Below are 18,694 nucleotides of genomic sequence, written 5' to 3' on the forward strand. Positions count from 1 at the left end.
ATAACTTTAAGGAAAATACTGAATTAACCTTTCTGCTCAACAGCTGTTAATTACTGTATTTTCTTGTGATTCACACAAAAAATATTTAATGCAAAGTTTTTCTTGTCTATTGCAGATTAGCTTTATAAAATACTAGAGGCCCAGTGCACAAAATTCAGGGACGGGTCCCTCAGCCTGGCCTGTGCCCTCTTGCAGTCCAAGGGCCATGGGGGATGTCCAACTGCTGAGGGGGCGGAAGGCTCTGGCCACCGCTGCTGCGCTCGCCAGCCATAAGTCTGGCTCAGGGCTTCTGGCTGAGCTGCGTTCCCTTTGTGGGAGTGCACTGACCACCAGGGGGCAGCTCCTGCATTGAGCGCCTGCCCCCTAGTGGTCAGTGCACATCATAGTGACCGGTTGTTTGGCTGTTAGGTAGATTTGCATATTAGCCTTTTATTATCACTTGGAGTGCGGGTGAATTTCCTGCCAAAATATAAGATGGCTCTGTCTTTTGGTTTTGTTCCATCCACCAAAAGGGTGGATTACAAACAAATATTTGGTAATACGCAGTTACAATCAGCCCGAGTTTACACGTTTCCCGCACTCCACCGCAAATCTATATGAACCGAGTTAAAGACGGCTCCCGCGGAGTACGCGCAATTCACACGAGCCGACTTAACTCGTTTCCCGCACTCCAAGTGTTAAATAGGATGCTTTTCAATATACAGTGGGGCCTTGACTTACGAGTGTCCCGACTAACGAGTTTTTTGAGATACAAGCCGTCTCTCAGCCGATTTTTTGCTTTGAGTTGCAAGCTAAAATTCGGGTTACGAGCCAGCTTCAGATATCCCACTGCTAGTTGGCACAGCAAACGTCACAGTGAACGCCACAACATCAGCCCAGCATCACGTGTCTCACTCGTTCACTTTTGATTTGACATACGAGTAATTTGAGTTACGAGCTCCGTCATGGAACGAATTAAACTCGTAAGTCAAGGCCCCACTGTATTACAAAAAGAAGTATGTGCATTTCATATTTACTGAATTAGTGCTGGGAAAGAAGGATATTTATTTATTGGTTGAATCACTTTATTCTTCTAACACTACTTTATTTAAAATTTATTTTTTTAATTAAAAAATTTTTTGCAATTACAGTTGACATACAATATTATATTAGTTTCAGGTGTAGTAACACACTACTTTAAAATGCCTATCAGCAATGAATGACAGTACCAACTTTGGGTATTAACTTTATAAATTTTTACTAACTTAGTAAGCAAAATCCATACTAACATAATGGTTTAAATTTGCATTTATTTGGTTTCTTATAAGACTGAGATTTCCTCATTCCTTAAGTGTATTTGTACTGTCTGTCTCTGTTTTCTCCGTTTATGTTTATGGTTCTTAATGTCTTTCATGCTGATTTCTGAGTTTTTCATATACTATAGAAACCTCATTTTTATCTCAATAGGATCTTGAACTTTGACAATTTTGTTATAAACAATTCACATATGAATCACATTATCCTTCTATGGAATGCACAGTGGAAAGACTGAAAAACATCAGGGACACATCCTTACTTCTATGACTTCTTTAGCCAGATCACGACAGCAGAACAACTTTGTCTACTCTATTCTCAGTTACCCATTACTGTTCACCATCCATGGTATTATAATGGGTAACCCTGCTTAGCCTCTTCTTCGTATGCTGTGGTTAAAAGCAGACTCTTTGGTCAGATGACCTGGTTTCAAATCCTATTAGCAGTGTAACCTTAATAAGTATTTCACCTATCAGAGCCCCAATTTCTTCGTCTACAAAATGAGAAACATAGTAGTTTCCACATCATAGGCCTTGGTAAGAATAAATGAGATAATGTATGTAAAGTGCTTAACACAGTGCCAGCTAAATAGCATATACTGAAATGTTAGGTCTCATTATTTTAATAAACACCAGCTAATATGCTTTAATGTCCCTAATGTTAGGAAATTATGTTTATGTCCAACCAAAATCTCCCTTCCTGTAATCTAATCCATTTCTTCTTGTTCTGTGGAGATGGAGAACAACTGTTCACCATTCTCATTATGTTATCCCTTAAAATTATTTACGATACTGTTAGTATATCTGAATCGAAGAAATAAACAAAAGGTTAGGGTAACTGAAAAATATTTAAATTATATACTGTAACTTAATGAACATTCCAAACACTGTGGGGCGATGTCAATTACCACTAGTAAAGAAATGACTTCCTATTTAACTAAATTCCAAATAGCTAACAATATATATTATCTGTTATTTAATTAATATATATCTGTCAATACTAGTAGAGCTGTGAGTCAACTATCTTTTGAGAGTTTTCTTCTCTCTTGCATTGCTTTGTGTAAGCAAAAAAAATACAATCCGTTTAAATATATATTTCTACTGACTCTCCATTTTTTTATTGCTTCACAATGACACAATAGTCTTTTTTTTTTTTCATTAAAAGAGAAAAACTTATTTACATAAAATTCAACACAGCACAGTTGTCCAAAACTTCCTGGGCAGCAGTAAGCAGGGCCAGAGAGAGAAAAAAGCCTAGATTTCAGCTCTAAGTTTCATCGAATACAAACAAGGGAGCATAATTATTCATATTTTAAATTATGAAAAATCACTCAACATTACCCTCTTAAAATGAAATTGGCCACAAAGAATTATTCTCTCCACTGAATAAAGCAAACAAAACCAATCAGAAAGCATGCACTTGAAAACTGCTCAAAAGGAAATTCATTTAATTTGGCCATTCATTCTCTTTAAATGAGTCAGTTACCAAGTGTGAAACATACTCTACACACAGGAAATGTAATCAAGAGCTGAATAAAATCAGTTCATGAAATGAACCCAAGAAATCCATTTTTTTATATAACTTTATTTGGATGATAGTTTGCCAAATAGAGTTTCACATCTTTCATGCTAAAATTAGAGCATATAGAAATCCATCTTAGCAAATGTTAATTTCATATCTTGGACCCCTGAAAAGGATATTTACAAGCACATCTACATAGAAGGCTGGAGTTGAGGCAGCTCTCTGCAGCCTTGGACAGACCTTCTGTAGGGCAACAACAAACCAAAGTCAAAGTGCCAACTGCCACTCCATACCCACAGGGAGTTTTTCCTGACTTAACTCTGAGAAACCCGAACCAACCCACACACTCCATACTGTAAATACAGGCAACAGACTGAATTCGTTCTGGCTACTCCTGTGTTTCAATAGACCAGCTCTCTCTTAACACCCAATGTTGACCTTTTGTAGAATTGACTCAGTAACACAGTACAGGATCAAAGAAACTAAGCTAGGATAACCTTAGCACAACAGAGGTTTACAGACATGAAAAAAAGTATTAGTGTATTCCATTAGTTATAAAATAACTTTATCCACATCCCCTTTGCCTACTCTAACCAAGAGATTTCAACTTCACGCTCAAGAAAGGTAAAACCATAAGATATGGCATTTAAGGCAAAAGAGTTAAGGGGCCATTTAAATCTTTCAAATTAAAAGTAAATCCAAGTAAGGTGAAAGAGTTCTGGAGAATGGTTGCACAATGATGTAAATGTACCTCACTTACTTAACACTACTGAATTGTATATTTAAAATGGTTAATATGACAAATTTTATGCTATGTGTATTCTGTCACAATATTTTATCTTTTTTTTTTTTTTTAATACTCAGCCGAGGATATTTTTCCATTGATTTTTAGAGAGAGGGAGAAACAGAGAGAAACATTGATGTGAGAGAAACACACAGATTGGTTGCTTCCTGCATGCTCCTGGACCAGGGCCCAGTCTGGGGAGGAGCCTGCAACCTAGGTACATGCCCTTGACCAGAATCAAACCCAGGACCCTTTGGTCCGCAGCCCAACACTCTATCCACTGGCCAAACCGGCTAGGGCCACAGTTTGTTTGTTTTTAAAGTAAATCAGGGCAATAGCAATGAATAATACAAAATGAAATTAAGAAAACAATTTTCAATAGCAACAAAAAGAACAAAATATTTAGGAGTAACTTTAACAGAGGAAGTGCAAGACTTATATGCTGAAAACTAAAAAATATTATTTAAAGAAGACCTAAATAAATGGAAAGACTCTTGTGTTTATGAACTAGAAGACGATTAAGATGGTAATACTCCCCAAATTGATCTACAAATTTAATGCAATCTCTATAAAAAAAAATCACAGCTGATTTTTTTTGTAGAAATTTACAAGCTGATCCTAAAATTCATATAAAATGCAAAGAAACCCAAAATAGCAAAAAACAATCTTGCAACAGAATAAAGTTGGAAGACTCACACTTCCTAATTTCAAAACTTACTACAAAACAACAATAATCAAGATTGTGTAGGACTAGCATAAGACAGACACAGATTAATGGACCAGAATTTAGAGTCCAAAAATAAACCCATGTATTTATGGTCATTTGGTTTTCAATAAGGTACCAAGATAATTCAAGGGGAGAAGAATAATCATTTCAAAAAATGGTGCCAAGGCAACTATGTAAAAAGAATGAAGTTGGATCCCTACCTCACTCCATATAGAAGATTTAATTCAAAATAAATCTAAATATAAGAACTAAAATAAAAAGCTCTAAGAAGAAAACAGGTGTAAATATTCATGACCTTGTATTAGTCAATAGTGTCTTAGATATGATATCTAAAACACAAGCAATCAAAGAAAAAAGATAATAACTGGACTTCATCAAAAGTAAAAAGACAGGGTGGAGGGTAGGCAATGGGAGGATAAGGACACATATGTAATACTTTAATCAATAAAATAAAAAGTAAAAAGACAACCCACAGAATAGGAAAAATTATTTGCAAATCATATATCTGATAAGAGTCTAGTATCCAGAATATATTAAGAACTTTTTCAATTCAACAATAAAAAGACAACCAATTAAAAATGAGCAAAGGGCCCTAACTGGTTTGGCTCAGTGGATGGAGCATCGGCCTATGGACTCAAGGGTCCCAGGTTTGATTCCGGTCAAGGGCATGTACCTGGGTTGCGGGCACATCCCTAGCAGGGAGTGTGCAGGAGGCAGCTGATCAATGTTTCTCTCTCATCGATGTTTCTAACTCTCTATCCCTCTCCCTTCCTCTCTGTAAAAAATCAATAAAATATATTTTAAAAATAAATAAATAAATAAAAATAAAAAATAAAAACAAAAATGAGCAAAGGGCCCTAGCCGGTTTGGCTCAGTGGATAGAGCCTCAGCCTGCGAACTGAAAGGTCCCAGGTTCGATTCCAGTCAAGGGCACATGCCCGGGTTTTGGGCTCAGGCCCCAGTGGGGGACTTGCAGGAGGCAGCCGATCCATGATTCTCACTCATCATGGATGTTTCTATCTCTCTCTCCCTCTTCCTTCCTCTCTGAAATCAATAAAAATATATTTTAAAAAAAATAGGCAAAGGATTAAATAGACATTTCTCCAAATAGATAAACAACTAGTCCATAAGCACATGAAAAGATGCTCAACATCACTAACCATCAACAAAATGTAGTTACCTGTGTTTTGGCAGTTTGGCAGTTCCTCAATAAGTTAAATACAGAGCTATCATATGACCTAGCAATTCTACTCCTAGGTAGATATGGCCTCAACTGTGTCCCCCCAAATACCTATGTTAAAGCCCTAACCCCCAGTACTTCAATTTACAACTATATTTGGAGGCAGGCCCTTTAAAGAAATGATTAAGTTAAAATGAGGTCCTTAGGGTGGGCCCCAATGAATATGACTGGTGTCCTTACTAGAAGAAGAAATACACACACACAGAGGAAAGACGATTGTGAGGACAGTGAGAAGGCGGCCACCTGCAAGAATAAGAAGAGAGGCCTCAGAAGAAACCAAACCCACTGACACTTGATCTTGGACTTCCAGCCTCTAAAACTATGAGAAAATAAGTTTCTGTTGTTTAAACCACCCAATCTACTGTATTCTGTAATGGCAGCCCTAGTAAATTAATACAATAACCAAGAAATTTGAAGATATATTCATATAAGAAAATGTCCACAAGTGTTCATAGCAGCATTATTGGATCCCTACCTCACTCCATATAGTGGACAAATACTGCGCGTTTGTCTTCATTATTCATAATGACTGAAAAGTGAAAGCAACCCAAATGTCCATCAGCTGATGAATGGATAAACAAAATTTGGTATGTCTATATAATACAGTATTATTCAGCCATAAAGAGGAATGAAGTACTGATCATGCTACAACATGGATGAACCTTGAAAACATTATGCTAAGTGAAAGAAGCCACACACTAGAGGTCACATATTTTATGATTCCATGTATATGAAATCTCAGGAAGAGACAGAAAGTAGACTAGTGATGGCCAATGGTTAGGGAACGGGGAAATGAAGAGAGACTGCTTATAGGAAAGTGTTTGTTTCAAAAGTGATGGAAATATTCTGGAATTAAACAATGGTGATGATTGTACAACCTTGTGAATAATACTAAAAATGTATGTGAAATATATCTCAATTTTTAAAAATATGCCTAAAATACAGCAAGTGGAGGAAAAAAGACTTTAAGTTATGATTCTATGTTTTAAAAATTTTAACTGGAGCCCGGCCAGTGTGGCTCAGTGATTGAGCATCAACCCATGAACCAAGAGGTCCCCAGTAGATTCCTAGTCAGGCACATGCTTGGGTTGCGGGCACAATCCCCAGTCTCAAATCCATTTGCTCCAACCTATCAGCAACCATTTGACTCTGAAGCTCTCTGTTTGCTAATCCTTGGCCTTGGAGTCTGGCTATTCCCCAGGTAGCATGCCCTTCATTTAGGCATGCACATCATCTGGTAAAAATATTAAATAAATGCCTTATCACACTTAAAACAGCATGATGAAACAAAGTCCTGGAGGAAGCTCAGAATTATCTTTGAAAACAAGAATATGAGAAGAAATTTCACTCAGTAGGAATTTATCACTAAATTATAAGCCAAAGACAACGAGGCACATTCATGAACAGAATTTAGGAAGCACACTAGCAAAAAGAAATTCCTTTACCAGAAGGAAAAGGAAGTGGGGGGAGGCAGGAGAGGGGAAAGTGGGGAAAAGAAAAAAAAAAAAGAAATTCACAGCCTCTGTTTGAAATATGGAAGATTACATATGGAGTTTATATGACTGAAAAAGTGCCTTATCACCAATTACTACTTCTAAATGTTAACTAGAATTAGAACAGGTAATAAACAATTTTTAAAAAGAGGAAAAACAATTAAAAGCAGGAGACAATGAATGAGAATAAATATTATACTTTGTAAACCTACCGAAAATCAATATCCAATAAAAGGCTTTTAATGTTAGGCTTCTTGTCACCTGATGCTTTCAACCTGATCAGCTCATGCAACCTAAAACAATTAGTGAAAGCAAATTTAATATGAAGTTACAAAGGCCATAGAAAATAAACAAATAAACAAAAAAAATCAATATTCTCCTGATATTTCTGATAGTTCACTGAAGAGAATGTGGCAGATGTAATCAAAGTTTCAGTTTTACAAATATATTTTAAAAGGCAGAACTTCTCTGAAACATAAAAGTCTAAAATTATAAACAGAATTTAAGAACCAAATCAGAAAGAATCTCCTATCATATATCAGAAATCTATAAAGATTTCCCCAAGTGGATTACAGATTACAAACTCCTTTAGAGGGACCATGCTATATACTTCTTTGTATATTCAAAACTTTATGCTCTATCCTGGAACTTGAGAATTCTTTTCTTACAGTTTAAATAATGGTGCCAGGAAGTTTTTTAAAAACCACATAACCTACCTTGGTGTTCCAACACACAGCACTCTTCTGAACCCAAGGGTAGAAAGTAGGTCTATCAAGAACTGACAGCTCCTATCAGCAAACAAATACTGCGCGTTTGTCTTCTTGTTTTCCAACGGAGAAAGGAGCTGACTGGGCCTTTTTAACTGGGTGACAGAAATATCCCCCATGACCTGGTGCTCACGATGCTTCTCCCAGTCATCTGGCAGCAGCAACTGCTGACATCTTTGACAAAACTTTCTCTGAGACAACGGCAACTCAATGAACTTCAAATACCTTCAAGACACAACACAACACAAGGAATGTATTGTAAGTTTGTTGTTTTAAAGACAATTTATTTTTGCTATTTTTAGTATGCAAAAGTATTATTTCCTAAAGACTACTGCATAAAGAAGCAAAGGTAAGAAAAATCTGTGGAATGTTGGCTAGAATTTATGTCTGGCTGCAGCTGCATGCCTACAAAGTGGAAGAGAATCAGCAATTTCATAAGAATTGAGATGCTCCAATTCGGTCACTGAATGAAGATCAATATCCATTTAAAATGTGAACATAATATACTACTCAAACAACTTAGTAGTAATGGAGACTACTATCACGTTTAAATTTATTGACAAATCCATGTGCTCTAACTTTGAAATGTTAAATAGTCTGGCTCAGTATGACAGTCATTTTAAAATGAGAAATTAAGATCATTCTTCAAGCTCTTATGGCATATTTAGCAAGAAGAATTGCCTCCTTAAAGAAAAAATGTTCCTACAAAGTTCCTCTGTTCTTAGCAATACTGATGGAGGCAGTTCTGAGAAACTCATCCCCAAAACAGCAAGCTGATATTTGAAGCTTTAAAAAATATATATTAGAATCCCATTTGAAAGATAGAATCCAATCTTTTAAGCCATTCTTATATCTGATTTCAAAGTCACCACCCTGGTCTTTTTTTCTTTTCTTTTGATTTGGGATGAATAAAGAGAGAGAAAAAACTGCTGACTATGTATATGCTACAGCAGCTATGAAATCAGAGTAAGAAAACAAAAGAAAAATAAATAAGCTTATCGAGGCTCATAGAAGTCAGAAATGTCCAAATCTAAGCATGTCAAATAGTGCACTAAAGGATTCTTCTAGTTTGAGAGGAGTCATACGGTTTCAATTGAACTAAACTCTGGAACTGCACTGGAAAAACTGAACGTAATTTAAAATCAAAGTGGGTTTAAAACTTTTTATTTCTAAGCAGTTTCACTTCAAAGCACCCAAGGCAGTGACAAATACATATTCTGAATGGCTACAGCAAGAAATAAGCTTATCATGCCAGTAATTTAAATGTTTCTATTTCTATGATAACTGTTCCTGTGACAGCTTTATCCATGACTAGAAAGAAAAAGGACAACCATATTAGAAGAAACTTTTATAGTAATTCAAAGAACGTCAGTAGAGAACAGGGCCCCTAAGACATGAAGTGCAAGTGGAAAGACCAGTACATTGCAGCCACGGAAGCAGTGAATTCACTGTTACCTTTCATTATTAAATGTTGTGTCAAAGTCGCCCACATCGAGCCATGATACAGTAACAGAAACCGGATTTACTATTCTGACCTTCAAAAAATGTTTTAAACAGACAAAATACATGAAACCACAGTTTCAATATATTGGACAACTGGCAGCCCAGTGAATAACAGAAGGAAACAAATGAGTAAGTGGTACAACTGCCCAGCTTGCAGTAGTCTCCCATCCTCCATGGGGGATGTGTTCCAAGACCATCCCAGTGGATGCATCAAACCCTATATATACTATGTTTTTTTCCTAAATATATATACGTATGATAAAGTTTAATTTCCAAATTAGACAGAGTAAGAGATTAACAACAACTATAATAAAATAGAGCAATTATAATATACTGTAATAAATGTCATATGTGGTCTTTTTCTCTCCTGTGATTTTCGTATTTTCAAATTCTATTCCTGAATCTAGACTTATTAAATTGTCTAGAATCCCCCATCAATGTTAAATAGAAATGGTAAAAGTTGACATCCTTGCTATGTCCCAGTCTTAGGAGGAATGCATTCAATCTTTTGTCAGTATGGTATTAGTTATAGGTTTTTCTTAGACGCCCTTTATCAGGTATGGAAATTTCCATCTATTCCTAGTTTTCTGAGAATCTTTATGAATGAATGTTTGATTCTGGACTTGGAAGAATTCAAGTTATATAGTACATAACCTGGGTCCCTACCGAAAAGCCTGCTAGACAGCTGAGTGGCAGGTAGAAAGGGCAACTTCCAGACGAGAGCATTTGTGCAAGCCCTCGAACAGGTTTCTCTAAGATGAAACCAATGATTGTGCTACATGTGAATGTTCTGAAAGGTTCAGACAACCCGCAGAGAGTCTGCAGCTGAATCAGCGATGAGCACATAAATAACTAACAGCAGCTACAACAAAAAACCCAAGACTGTATGAACTCCAAGAAAACAAAAAGCTGTGTGGAAAAGAACTTATTATGATTTCATGGTTTAGCTATGAGCAGCATTTATATGGTTATAATAATATAAATACTAAATTTTGAATCTAACCAAATTCATGGTATAACCATGTAAGACTAAGGTGTGAAAAGATATACATTATAGTGGGGGGCAAGAGGGCGGGGTTGGAGGGGAGAGGGCAGAGAGAGGAGGGAAAGATAAATCCTCATCTTCCACATGAAATAAACAGATAATTCCAAACACTGATAAATCAAGAAGTACAAGGCAAGCATGCTTTGTACTCTACAGACAGGAATGTGCCTTCTAGAAGAATTAGCCAGAAGAGCTGACTAGCTGCTTCTGAGGTGGGGGAAATGCATGGGTGGAGACAAACGTATTGCTCTTTGTACAACCTCACAGAACTACTTGATTCTATTGTCACTGATTTCTTTATTGAAATTAAATTCACAAACCACACAATCACCCTTTTAAAGTGTACAATTCAGTGATGTTTAGAACATTCATGAAGTTGTGCAACCATCACAATATAATTCCAGAACATTTTTTTATCACCTCAAAAAGAAATCCCGTCCGTACCTATCAGTAGTCACTCCACAATTCCCGCTACCCCTGGCCTCTAAAACCACTAATGTACTATCTTTATAGACCTGTCCATTCTGTACTTCTCATATATATGGAATCACATAATAGCCACATATAAAATTTGATTTAAAATATTTATTATTAATAAAAGACATTTACTTAAAAAATAAAAACTGGCCTAGTCGGTGTGGCTCAGTGGTTGAGCATCAACCCATGAACCAAGTGGTCACAAGTTCAATTCCTGGTCAGGGCATATGCCCAGATTGCGAGCTTGATCCCTAATAGGGGCCATGCAGGAGGCAGCCGATCAATGATTCTCTCTCATCATTGATGTTTCTATCTTTCTCTCCCTCTTCCTTCCTCTCTGAAATCAATAAAAATATATTTTTAAAAAACACAGAGATAACATGATGATGAATTACAACTGACATAGCCAGGGATTGAACCTGCAACCCAGGTACATGCCCCCCATTTTATTTTCCTTCGGGTAATGTGTTTTATTTAACCCGGTATACCCAAAATATTATTTCAACATATAATCAATATAAACATTATTAATGCGATTACTTATATTTTGTTAATTGTTAGTCCAGTCTACAACATCCAGAGTAGCCACACTGCAAATGGCCAGTGGCTTCTGGCCACTGAACTGGATGGTGCAGGTCGAGGCCTCATTTCACTTTTGTGTAAACACCAAGCCTCTTTGGAATTTTCCAGGAACGCTGCTACTGTGCAGAGGATTGAGGTTTGACTGTACTTTGTTTTTTCCAGGTACATGCCCTTGACCGGGAATCGAACCCACGATCCTTCAGCACTGAGCCAAGCCAGCCAGTGCCCAATCTGTACTTCTTAATCCCTTCATCTTTTTCACCCAATGGACCAACTCCCCTCCCCTCTGGCAACCATCAGTCAGACACAAGGTTTTTTAACAGCTTGGTAGCAAGAACATGAAACCATGAAGAGTTAAGCATCACTCAGCACTCTTTCCTTATTTATACTTACTACACATACCCCAGGAGGAAAAGAAATTCATTCTGCCACAGGCTCAGCATGATTCAAAAATTGCAGGCTAACATTTTGAAATGTCATTTTTATTGATCTCCATGTGATGTTCCATTTGCCTTTCCTGGAGTAGACAAATAATGTTTATGGCATTTCCCTAATAGCAGACCTTGAAAATCTGAGTTTAAATGAGCTTTGAAAAAAACATAACCAAATAAAATATCAACTAAATAAAACGATCTGAATGCACATAAATTAATACTGATTCTAGCATTAAAATATATCTTCCCTGAGACTTCACAGGTCACAATAAAGGTGCCAACGTACTACATAATAGAATAGCACATTTCAACGCGTAAGAGGCAGCTAAAACCTATAAGGAAAGTCAAATCTCAGGCACAAAATGTAAATCTGTCACCTGAGCACATGAAATACAAAGGACGGCTCAGAGTGAGATTAGGAAAACGAATATCAAGTCCTATTCTGTAGAGCCTAGGAGTCTGTGTAGCACCTCCAGTTCCGCAATCAAAATCAAGTAACAAGGTCAATTTATCTTGCTAGCTACCATCACTGCTTGCTAGCAATTCCAAAAATAAATCAGTCAATGGAAAGCTACTGTTACTCTACAATAACAGATAAAAAGTTTGCTTTACAGAATAGGTATAATGTTTAAATGCATTTTACTACTTTCAAATACAGTCGTTACTTAATCAGATAACATAAATGAGTTGCATAAAGTTAAATTAGAAAGCAATTACAATCTCAAGTAACAAAGCAAGGAAACAAGAACACCTAGATTTTCTTATAGTTTAATTGACTCACCAATGTCCTTATGGGAGAACATGAGCAACATGCTTATCAGATAAAAGTAAGTGATAAGGCAGAATATAAAACTATGTATACATTATGACTACAACCTTGTAAAACAAACCCTGGCAGAGGAAAAAAGGCGTGGAGGAAATGTAACCAATCGACCAAGGTGATGGGTGCAGAGGGAGAAACCATGGGTGATGTTTTCCTACTTTCTGCATCTTATTCTATTTTATCTCATTATGATATATCTCTAACTCCTCACGTTTTATTCCTCATATCTCCTTAAATTAAAACACTACACATCACATATTAATTACTATCTGCTTTTATATTTAAAAATACAGCCGTTCTAGCCCAGCCAGTGTAACTCAACGGTTGAGCATCAACCCAGGAACCAGGAGGTTGCCGGTTTGATTCCAGGTCAGGGCACTTGCCCAGGTTGTGCGCTCGATTCCCGTGGGGGTGAGTGCAGGAGGTAGTGGATCAATGATGTTCCTCTCATCGATGTTTCTATCTCTCTCTTTTCCTCTCTATCTAAAAACCAATGAAGAAACATATTCAAAAAATAATAAAATAAAAATACAGCCATTCTAGTAGTATGAACTTGAAGTTACTAACTTCTCTAAACCTCAATTTCTCATCTAAGTAAACTAACTCACTAAGTAAACTAACTCAGCAGGATTAAAAAATATCTCATGTAAAACACCTAGCTTAGTGCCTAGCTCACAGTAGTGCTCAATTTATATCACTTCCCTTCTCAACATTTTTTGTTATTGATTGAATTCTTATAAATTAAGTAGACATCACTGATTAAGTACTTTGGTTAAGAGGCAATCCATTTATCTTTAAAAAAGCCTCTCCCATCAAAGGACTTTGAAATCTACTTAGAAGCTTAGGAAGACATTTTTAATAGATCCCAGTAATCCTTTCCATTTAGCCTGGATAAGACCTCAGAAGCCTTCAAAACAGCAGCCCAGATAACCTGAAGGAGTAGCCATTAGAGTGAAAACCTACTTGTCATCAGCAGCTCGGAACAGGGAATTCTTAGGAGCTTCTTCCAGCACAGAGAGCACAAAGGAGAGGGAGAAACTCTTTTCTCACGTTTGCCAAAGAATTAAATCTATGACTCAATTCCAGTTCACCCAATAAAACATTTTAACAGTGGAGATATTTAAAAACAGGTGTTTACAGCTTTAAAAAAAAAAATGGTTCGTTTAGTATTTCAAAACAGAAACATTACAGGAAATCTTCATGGTTTTGTATTTAGCAATGAATTCTTAGCTTTGCTACCAAAAACACAAGCAACAAAAGAAAAATTTGATGAGTTGGACTTTGTCAAAGTTAAAAACTCTTGTGTGTCAAAGGACATCATCAAGAAAGTAAAAAGACAATCTAAAGAATGGAAAAAAATATTCACATATCACCTAATAAGAGTGAATGTATAAGCATATAAAGAACTCCTGTGACTCAACAACCAGAAGAAAACCATTTTAAAAATTGACAAAAGAATTGAATAGACATTTTTTCTAAGGAAGATAAGCAAATAGCCCCCAAAAAACATATGAAAAGATGACCCACATTAGGAGTATAGGAAAACAAAAAATTAACACCAAAATGACACACCACTTCACATTTGCTAGAATGGCTATAATAAAAGACAAAACAAAACAGAAAATAAGTGCTGACAAGGACGTGGAGAAATTGAAACCTTCACATATTGCTGGTGGGAGTGTCAAATGGAAAACAGTTTGGCAGTTCCTCCAAAAACTAAACATAGTATTACCTTACAATCCAGTAGTTCCACTCCTAAGTATATATGCCAAAGACCTGAAAACAGGGATTCAAACAGATATTTATACACCACTGTGCACCAAAGCACTATTTAAAATAGCCAAAACGCGGAAACACCCAAGTGTCCATTGATAGGTGAATAAATAAAGTGTGGTATATACATACAATAGAATACTATATATATAAAAGGCTAATATGCTGTGTCTGTCCGATCAGTCACTATGACTTGAACTGACCACCAGGGGGCAGATGCTCAATGCAGGAGCTGCCCTGATGTGCACTAGCCATTTAGAGAAACAGCACCACAGACCTGGCGCCCACAAAGCAACACACGGCTTCTCCCAAGTGGGACACAGGCCCTGCCACAACCCCAGAAACAGCCCACCAAATCACAGCCGGTGCTGCCAAGACCCCATGGTACAAAATGCAGCCCACAGCCTAGCCCAGCCCAGAAACGGTCACTGTGGGCGCTGGGTAATGACGTCATATAGCAAGCCTGGCTTCCTCTCCCTAGAGACTAGCCTCCTTACAGTTTCTTCAGCCCAGGAACACAACTTGCTTTATAGCCAGGTGCAAACATTTTACACTTTAACCAAATGTCTGTGAAGCATTTTCCCGTGCCTCATCTCATTTGATCCTCACAGAAGTCCTGGAGTAGGTAGATAGGAAACTTGGTAAAATCCTATTTTCTTTACGTTAGCTGGAAAATGGAGATTTAGAAAGCTTAGAGAAGATTTAGCAAGCTTGGAAACTTGACCCAACTGAAAAGAAGAAATGGTGGACCTTGAAAATGACTTCAGGTTTTCTCACTGTGCAGAATATAGTCAAACACCACTGCAGTTAAATATTTTTTGTTCTCCCTGCATGATCTACAATAATAATCTGTTTCGTGTTAATATTTACTGCTGTGTTGCTAACAATTAACTGAAAGAGAAGTTGGGATGCTTCACTGGGCTGGAAAAAGTTTAGCTAAATCAGAAAGTAGTTCTAATTAAGCAAGTTTATTATATATATATATATATAAAAGCAGAGGTCCTCAAACTTTTTAAACAGGGGGCCAGTTCACTGTCCCTCAGACATTCGACACATGCGCACTGCGGGCCCGGGACGAGTCGGCTGCTAAGCAGGACAGGCAGCAGCGGCAAAAACATCCAGCGGGCCGGATAAATGTTTTTGGCGGGCCGCAATTTGAGGACGTCTGTATAAAAGGCTAAGTTGACTCACACATGCGCGATACATATAAAGCTCTCCCTGGTGCCAATCGCACGCATGTGTTTCAATCTGTCATTGTCAACCGTGCATTTACTTGACACTTCTATTATAGAGAAAGGGCGAATAGTGATATTAAAATATTTATTCTAATTAATTTCCTTTCAATGTGCATGAATTTGTGCACCCGGCCACTAGTTCAGCTATAAAAAGGATGAAATTCTAACACATGCTACAACATGAATAAGCCTTAACAATATTATGCTAGGTGAAATAAGCCAGACATAAAGGACAAATACTGATGATAGCATTCATTTGAGGAACCTAGAATAGTCAAATTCATGGAGACAAATAGATTAGAGGTGACCAGAGATTGGGGGCAGGTAGAATGGAGTTACTGCTTAATGGTGACAAAGTTTCTATTTGGGGTGATGAAAAGGTTTTGGAAATAGTGGTGATGGTTGCACAACATTATGAATGTACGTAACGCTACTGAATTGGCAAATTTTATGTTACATATATATATTTACCACAATAGAAGTAATTAATTAAACTTAAAGGCACAGGTAAAAAAACAAACAAACAGGACAATAAAACGACAGCACATCAGTACCTTTGCACACACTGCATTCGGGAGAGAGGAGGCTGGCATCTTCGGTTATGAGCTTCTCGGGCAGCAAGTCTAGCACCTGACAACTGAGAGTACAAAATCCACTTAATGTGCCATCAAACTTGCTACCATGCTGGAGAAAGTGGGATCACATTCTGACATCAAGAAGCCAGAAATTCAAGGAGCTCAAAGTTGTAAACAAGCATTCATTTGCGGGGGGGTGGGGGGGGACCACAGCACACCAAAACATTAAACTGGAAAAATTCTAGAGTAGTGTGAAGCAGTAAAGCACAGTGATTAACGCTCATGTGGTGATCTTAGCAGGTCTGCAGAAGAGTAATGTACAAGACTGTTTTCTAAGAAATCTACCAAAGCTCAAAATATTCTACTCAACACTTTCAGAAACTTTAATCCGAGCTGAGTCCAAGAGGACACCCAGCTCATAACTATTTCTCCAAGTGCCTTCATCTGTCATCCAGTAGATGGATAAAGGATGTTCAGTGCAAATGTTGAAAAGGGGTGTTTTTCTAAAACACTGTTTGGAATGATCGTGACCTAAACTCTTTAGGGGAGAAATCTATATTTGCAAACCCAATACCAACACCTCAGAAGGTCTTAATGGGAACTAATTCTTTGAGACAGTTGTTTCAGACATCAGTGAGCCAAGTAAGTTCAGAGTATGAACCTGTCTTACAAACCACACGGTATCTTCAACTCTTTAAGGATTTACCTCATTCATTCTCAAAGATGTCACATACATCAAAAATTAAAAATATAGACATCCACAAAATTAATGTACCTTTTCATCCTCCCATTGAAAAAAATTACAATCTTTTCTATCTCGACAGGCCGAGCAGGCATAAAACCTCCGCGTGTCTTCCTTCCCTTGGCTCACCTTTACAAACAACAGCGTGGGACCTAGTTCCAGAACAGGAAAAAAACAACAACATGTCAAACAGTAGTCACGTGTGTCAAGTTCCCGGTTGTCACCGCCCTTCAGTTTTCATTTTATGCACGGATTTATCATCATTAAATCCACTACTTTAATAATTTACTTAAGAAATCATTTTTTTGAAACCGTTTTTGAAAACCCGTCTCTCCAGGAATAAAATGCCACTGTCAGAGGAGCTGCTGTCCACGTGGCGTATGACCTGGGCCCTGACACTAGATCAGTGGTTCTCAACCTTGGCTGCACATTAGAATCACCTGGGAATCTTTTTAAAATCCTGATTTCTGGGCCTCATCCTCCGGAAATCCTGTTTCTTTGTTATGGGGTGGGGCCACAACATTAGTAACAAAGAAACAGAATTTCCGGAATCAGGAGGCCGAGAAATCAGGATTTTAAAAAGATTCCCAGGTGATTCTAATGCGCAGACAAGGTTGAGAACCACTGCTCTAGAGCAAGGAGGGCGTCCAAGGAACCGAGCACGTGGCCTCCCGCCCCTCAGGGGCCTTTTCCTGGGAAATCTGGGCTTTGAGAAGCTGGACACACCCCCTCTTCGCAAGAATTCACTCGATATCGTTCCCTCTTCTAACTTTTTTTTTTTTTACTGAAAAAGTAGTAAATCAACAAATGAACCCCCCAAGTACTTGGTGATGGGAATTACTCGACAGCACGCATCCCCTTTGCCTCGCCTCTGCCTATTTCCTTAAAATAGATAACAGCCGTGGAGCCAAAACCACAACAGTAGGACTTGTTATAACGGCCTCTTAAGTAAGTTGAAAACCACCACTTCCCGAGGAAGGGGTGTTTGCGAGGCATCACACACGGCGCGGGAAAAAGGTGGATGGAAACCCGGGAGCCCTACACGCCCCTGGAAGCTCAGGCTAACGCTCGCCCCGGGCGCCCGGCAGCCAGGCTGAGCCCAAACGCGGACCCACCGTGAGGGCACCGCGGGGCGGGGGTGGCGGGGTCGGAGGAAAGCACCACCTCCACTCCCGAGCTGCCCGGGCTGCTCGCGCTCCCCTCCGCCTCCCCGGCTCCCAGCCTGTCCCGGAGGGTCGCCATCTTCCCGCCGCCGTCCCGAGAGCCTCCGTCCAACCAATAAGGAGGCGGAGAAAGAGCGTCGCCACGACCCGCAGAGACTCACAGCGCCCCCGCGCGCCTGGGAGGAGCTGCGGCCGCGAGGCGAGACCACTCCATCAAACGCTGTCGCTGCCCGCCCTGGGCTGGCCCGCCCCTAAGTAGTCCTGGGCAAGGAAAGGTACGACTGGCAGGCAACTTGTTGGACCTGTGCAGTAAGTTCCTCTGTTTTCTGCCGAACTTCTTAGCACCTGCAAGTACCCTCCTTTCATTCAGAAAACAGGCAGGAAATGAAATGACTCTTCAGAGCAAAGGTTTGGTCGGGTTTAAGTCCCAAAGGCAGCATCACGACCAACAGCAGTTGGCAATAGAAATAGCTAGTCTCTGCCCTTCGTGAAACCACCCTCTTTTCAAAGTTGGAGG

The 18,694-nt window shown here is 38.5% G+C and overlaps 1 protein-coding gene across 1 annotated transcript in view; it reads right to left on the reverse strand.

The window, feature by feature from the left end:
* The window catches only part of ZCCHC4 (zinc finger CCHC-type containing 4), a 46,042-nt gene extending 27,782 nt beyond the window's left edge, over positions 1-18,260 (reverse strand). The window contains exons 1-5 of the mRNA XM_023757753.1: positions 18,130-18,260; positions 17,048-17,166; positions 16,252-16,334; positions 7,775-8,050; positions 7,271-7,351 (exon numbers count right to left, since the gene is read on the reverse strand). Of these exons, the coding sequence (XP_023613521.1) occupies positions 7,271-7,351; positions 7,775-8,050; positions 16,252-16,334; positions 17,048-17,166; positions 18,130-18,256 (686 nt within the window). The 5' untranslated portion in view covers positions 18,257-18,260. The remainder of the gene's footprint in view (positions 1-7,270; positions 7,352-7,774; positions 8,051-16,251; positions 16,335-17,047; positions 17,167-18,129) is intronic.
* Between the last annotated feature and the right edge of the window lie 434 nt (positions 18,261-18,694).

This window comes from Myotis lucifugus, unplaced genomic scaffold (genome assembly GCF_000147115.1).
Source record: "Myotis lucifugus unplaced genomic scaffold, Myoluc2.0 scaffold_112, whole genome shotgun sequence".
Taxonomy (NCBI): domain Eukaryota; kingdom Metazoa; phylum Chordata; class Mammalia; order Chiroptera; family Vespertilionidae; genus Myotis; species Myotis lucifugus.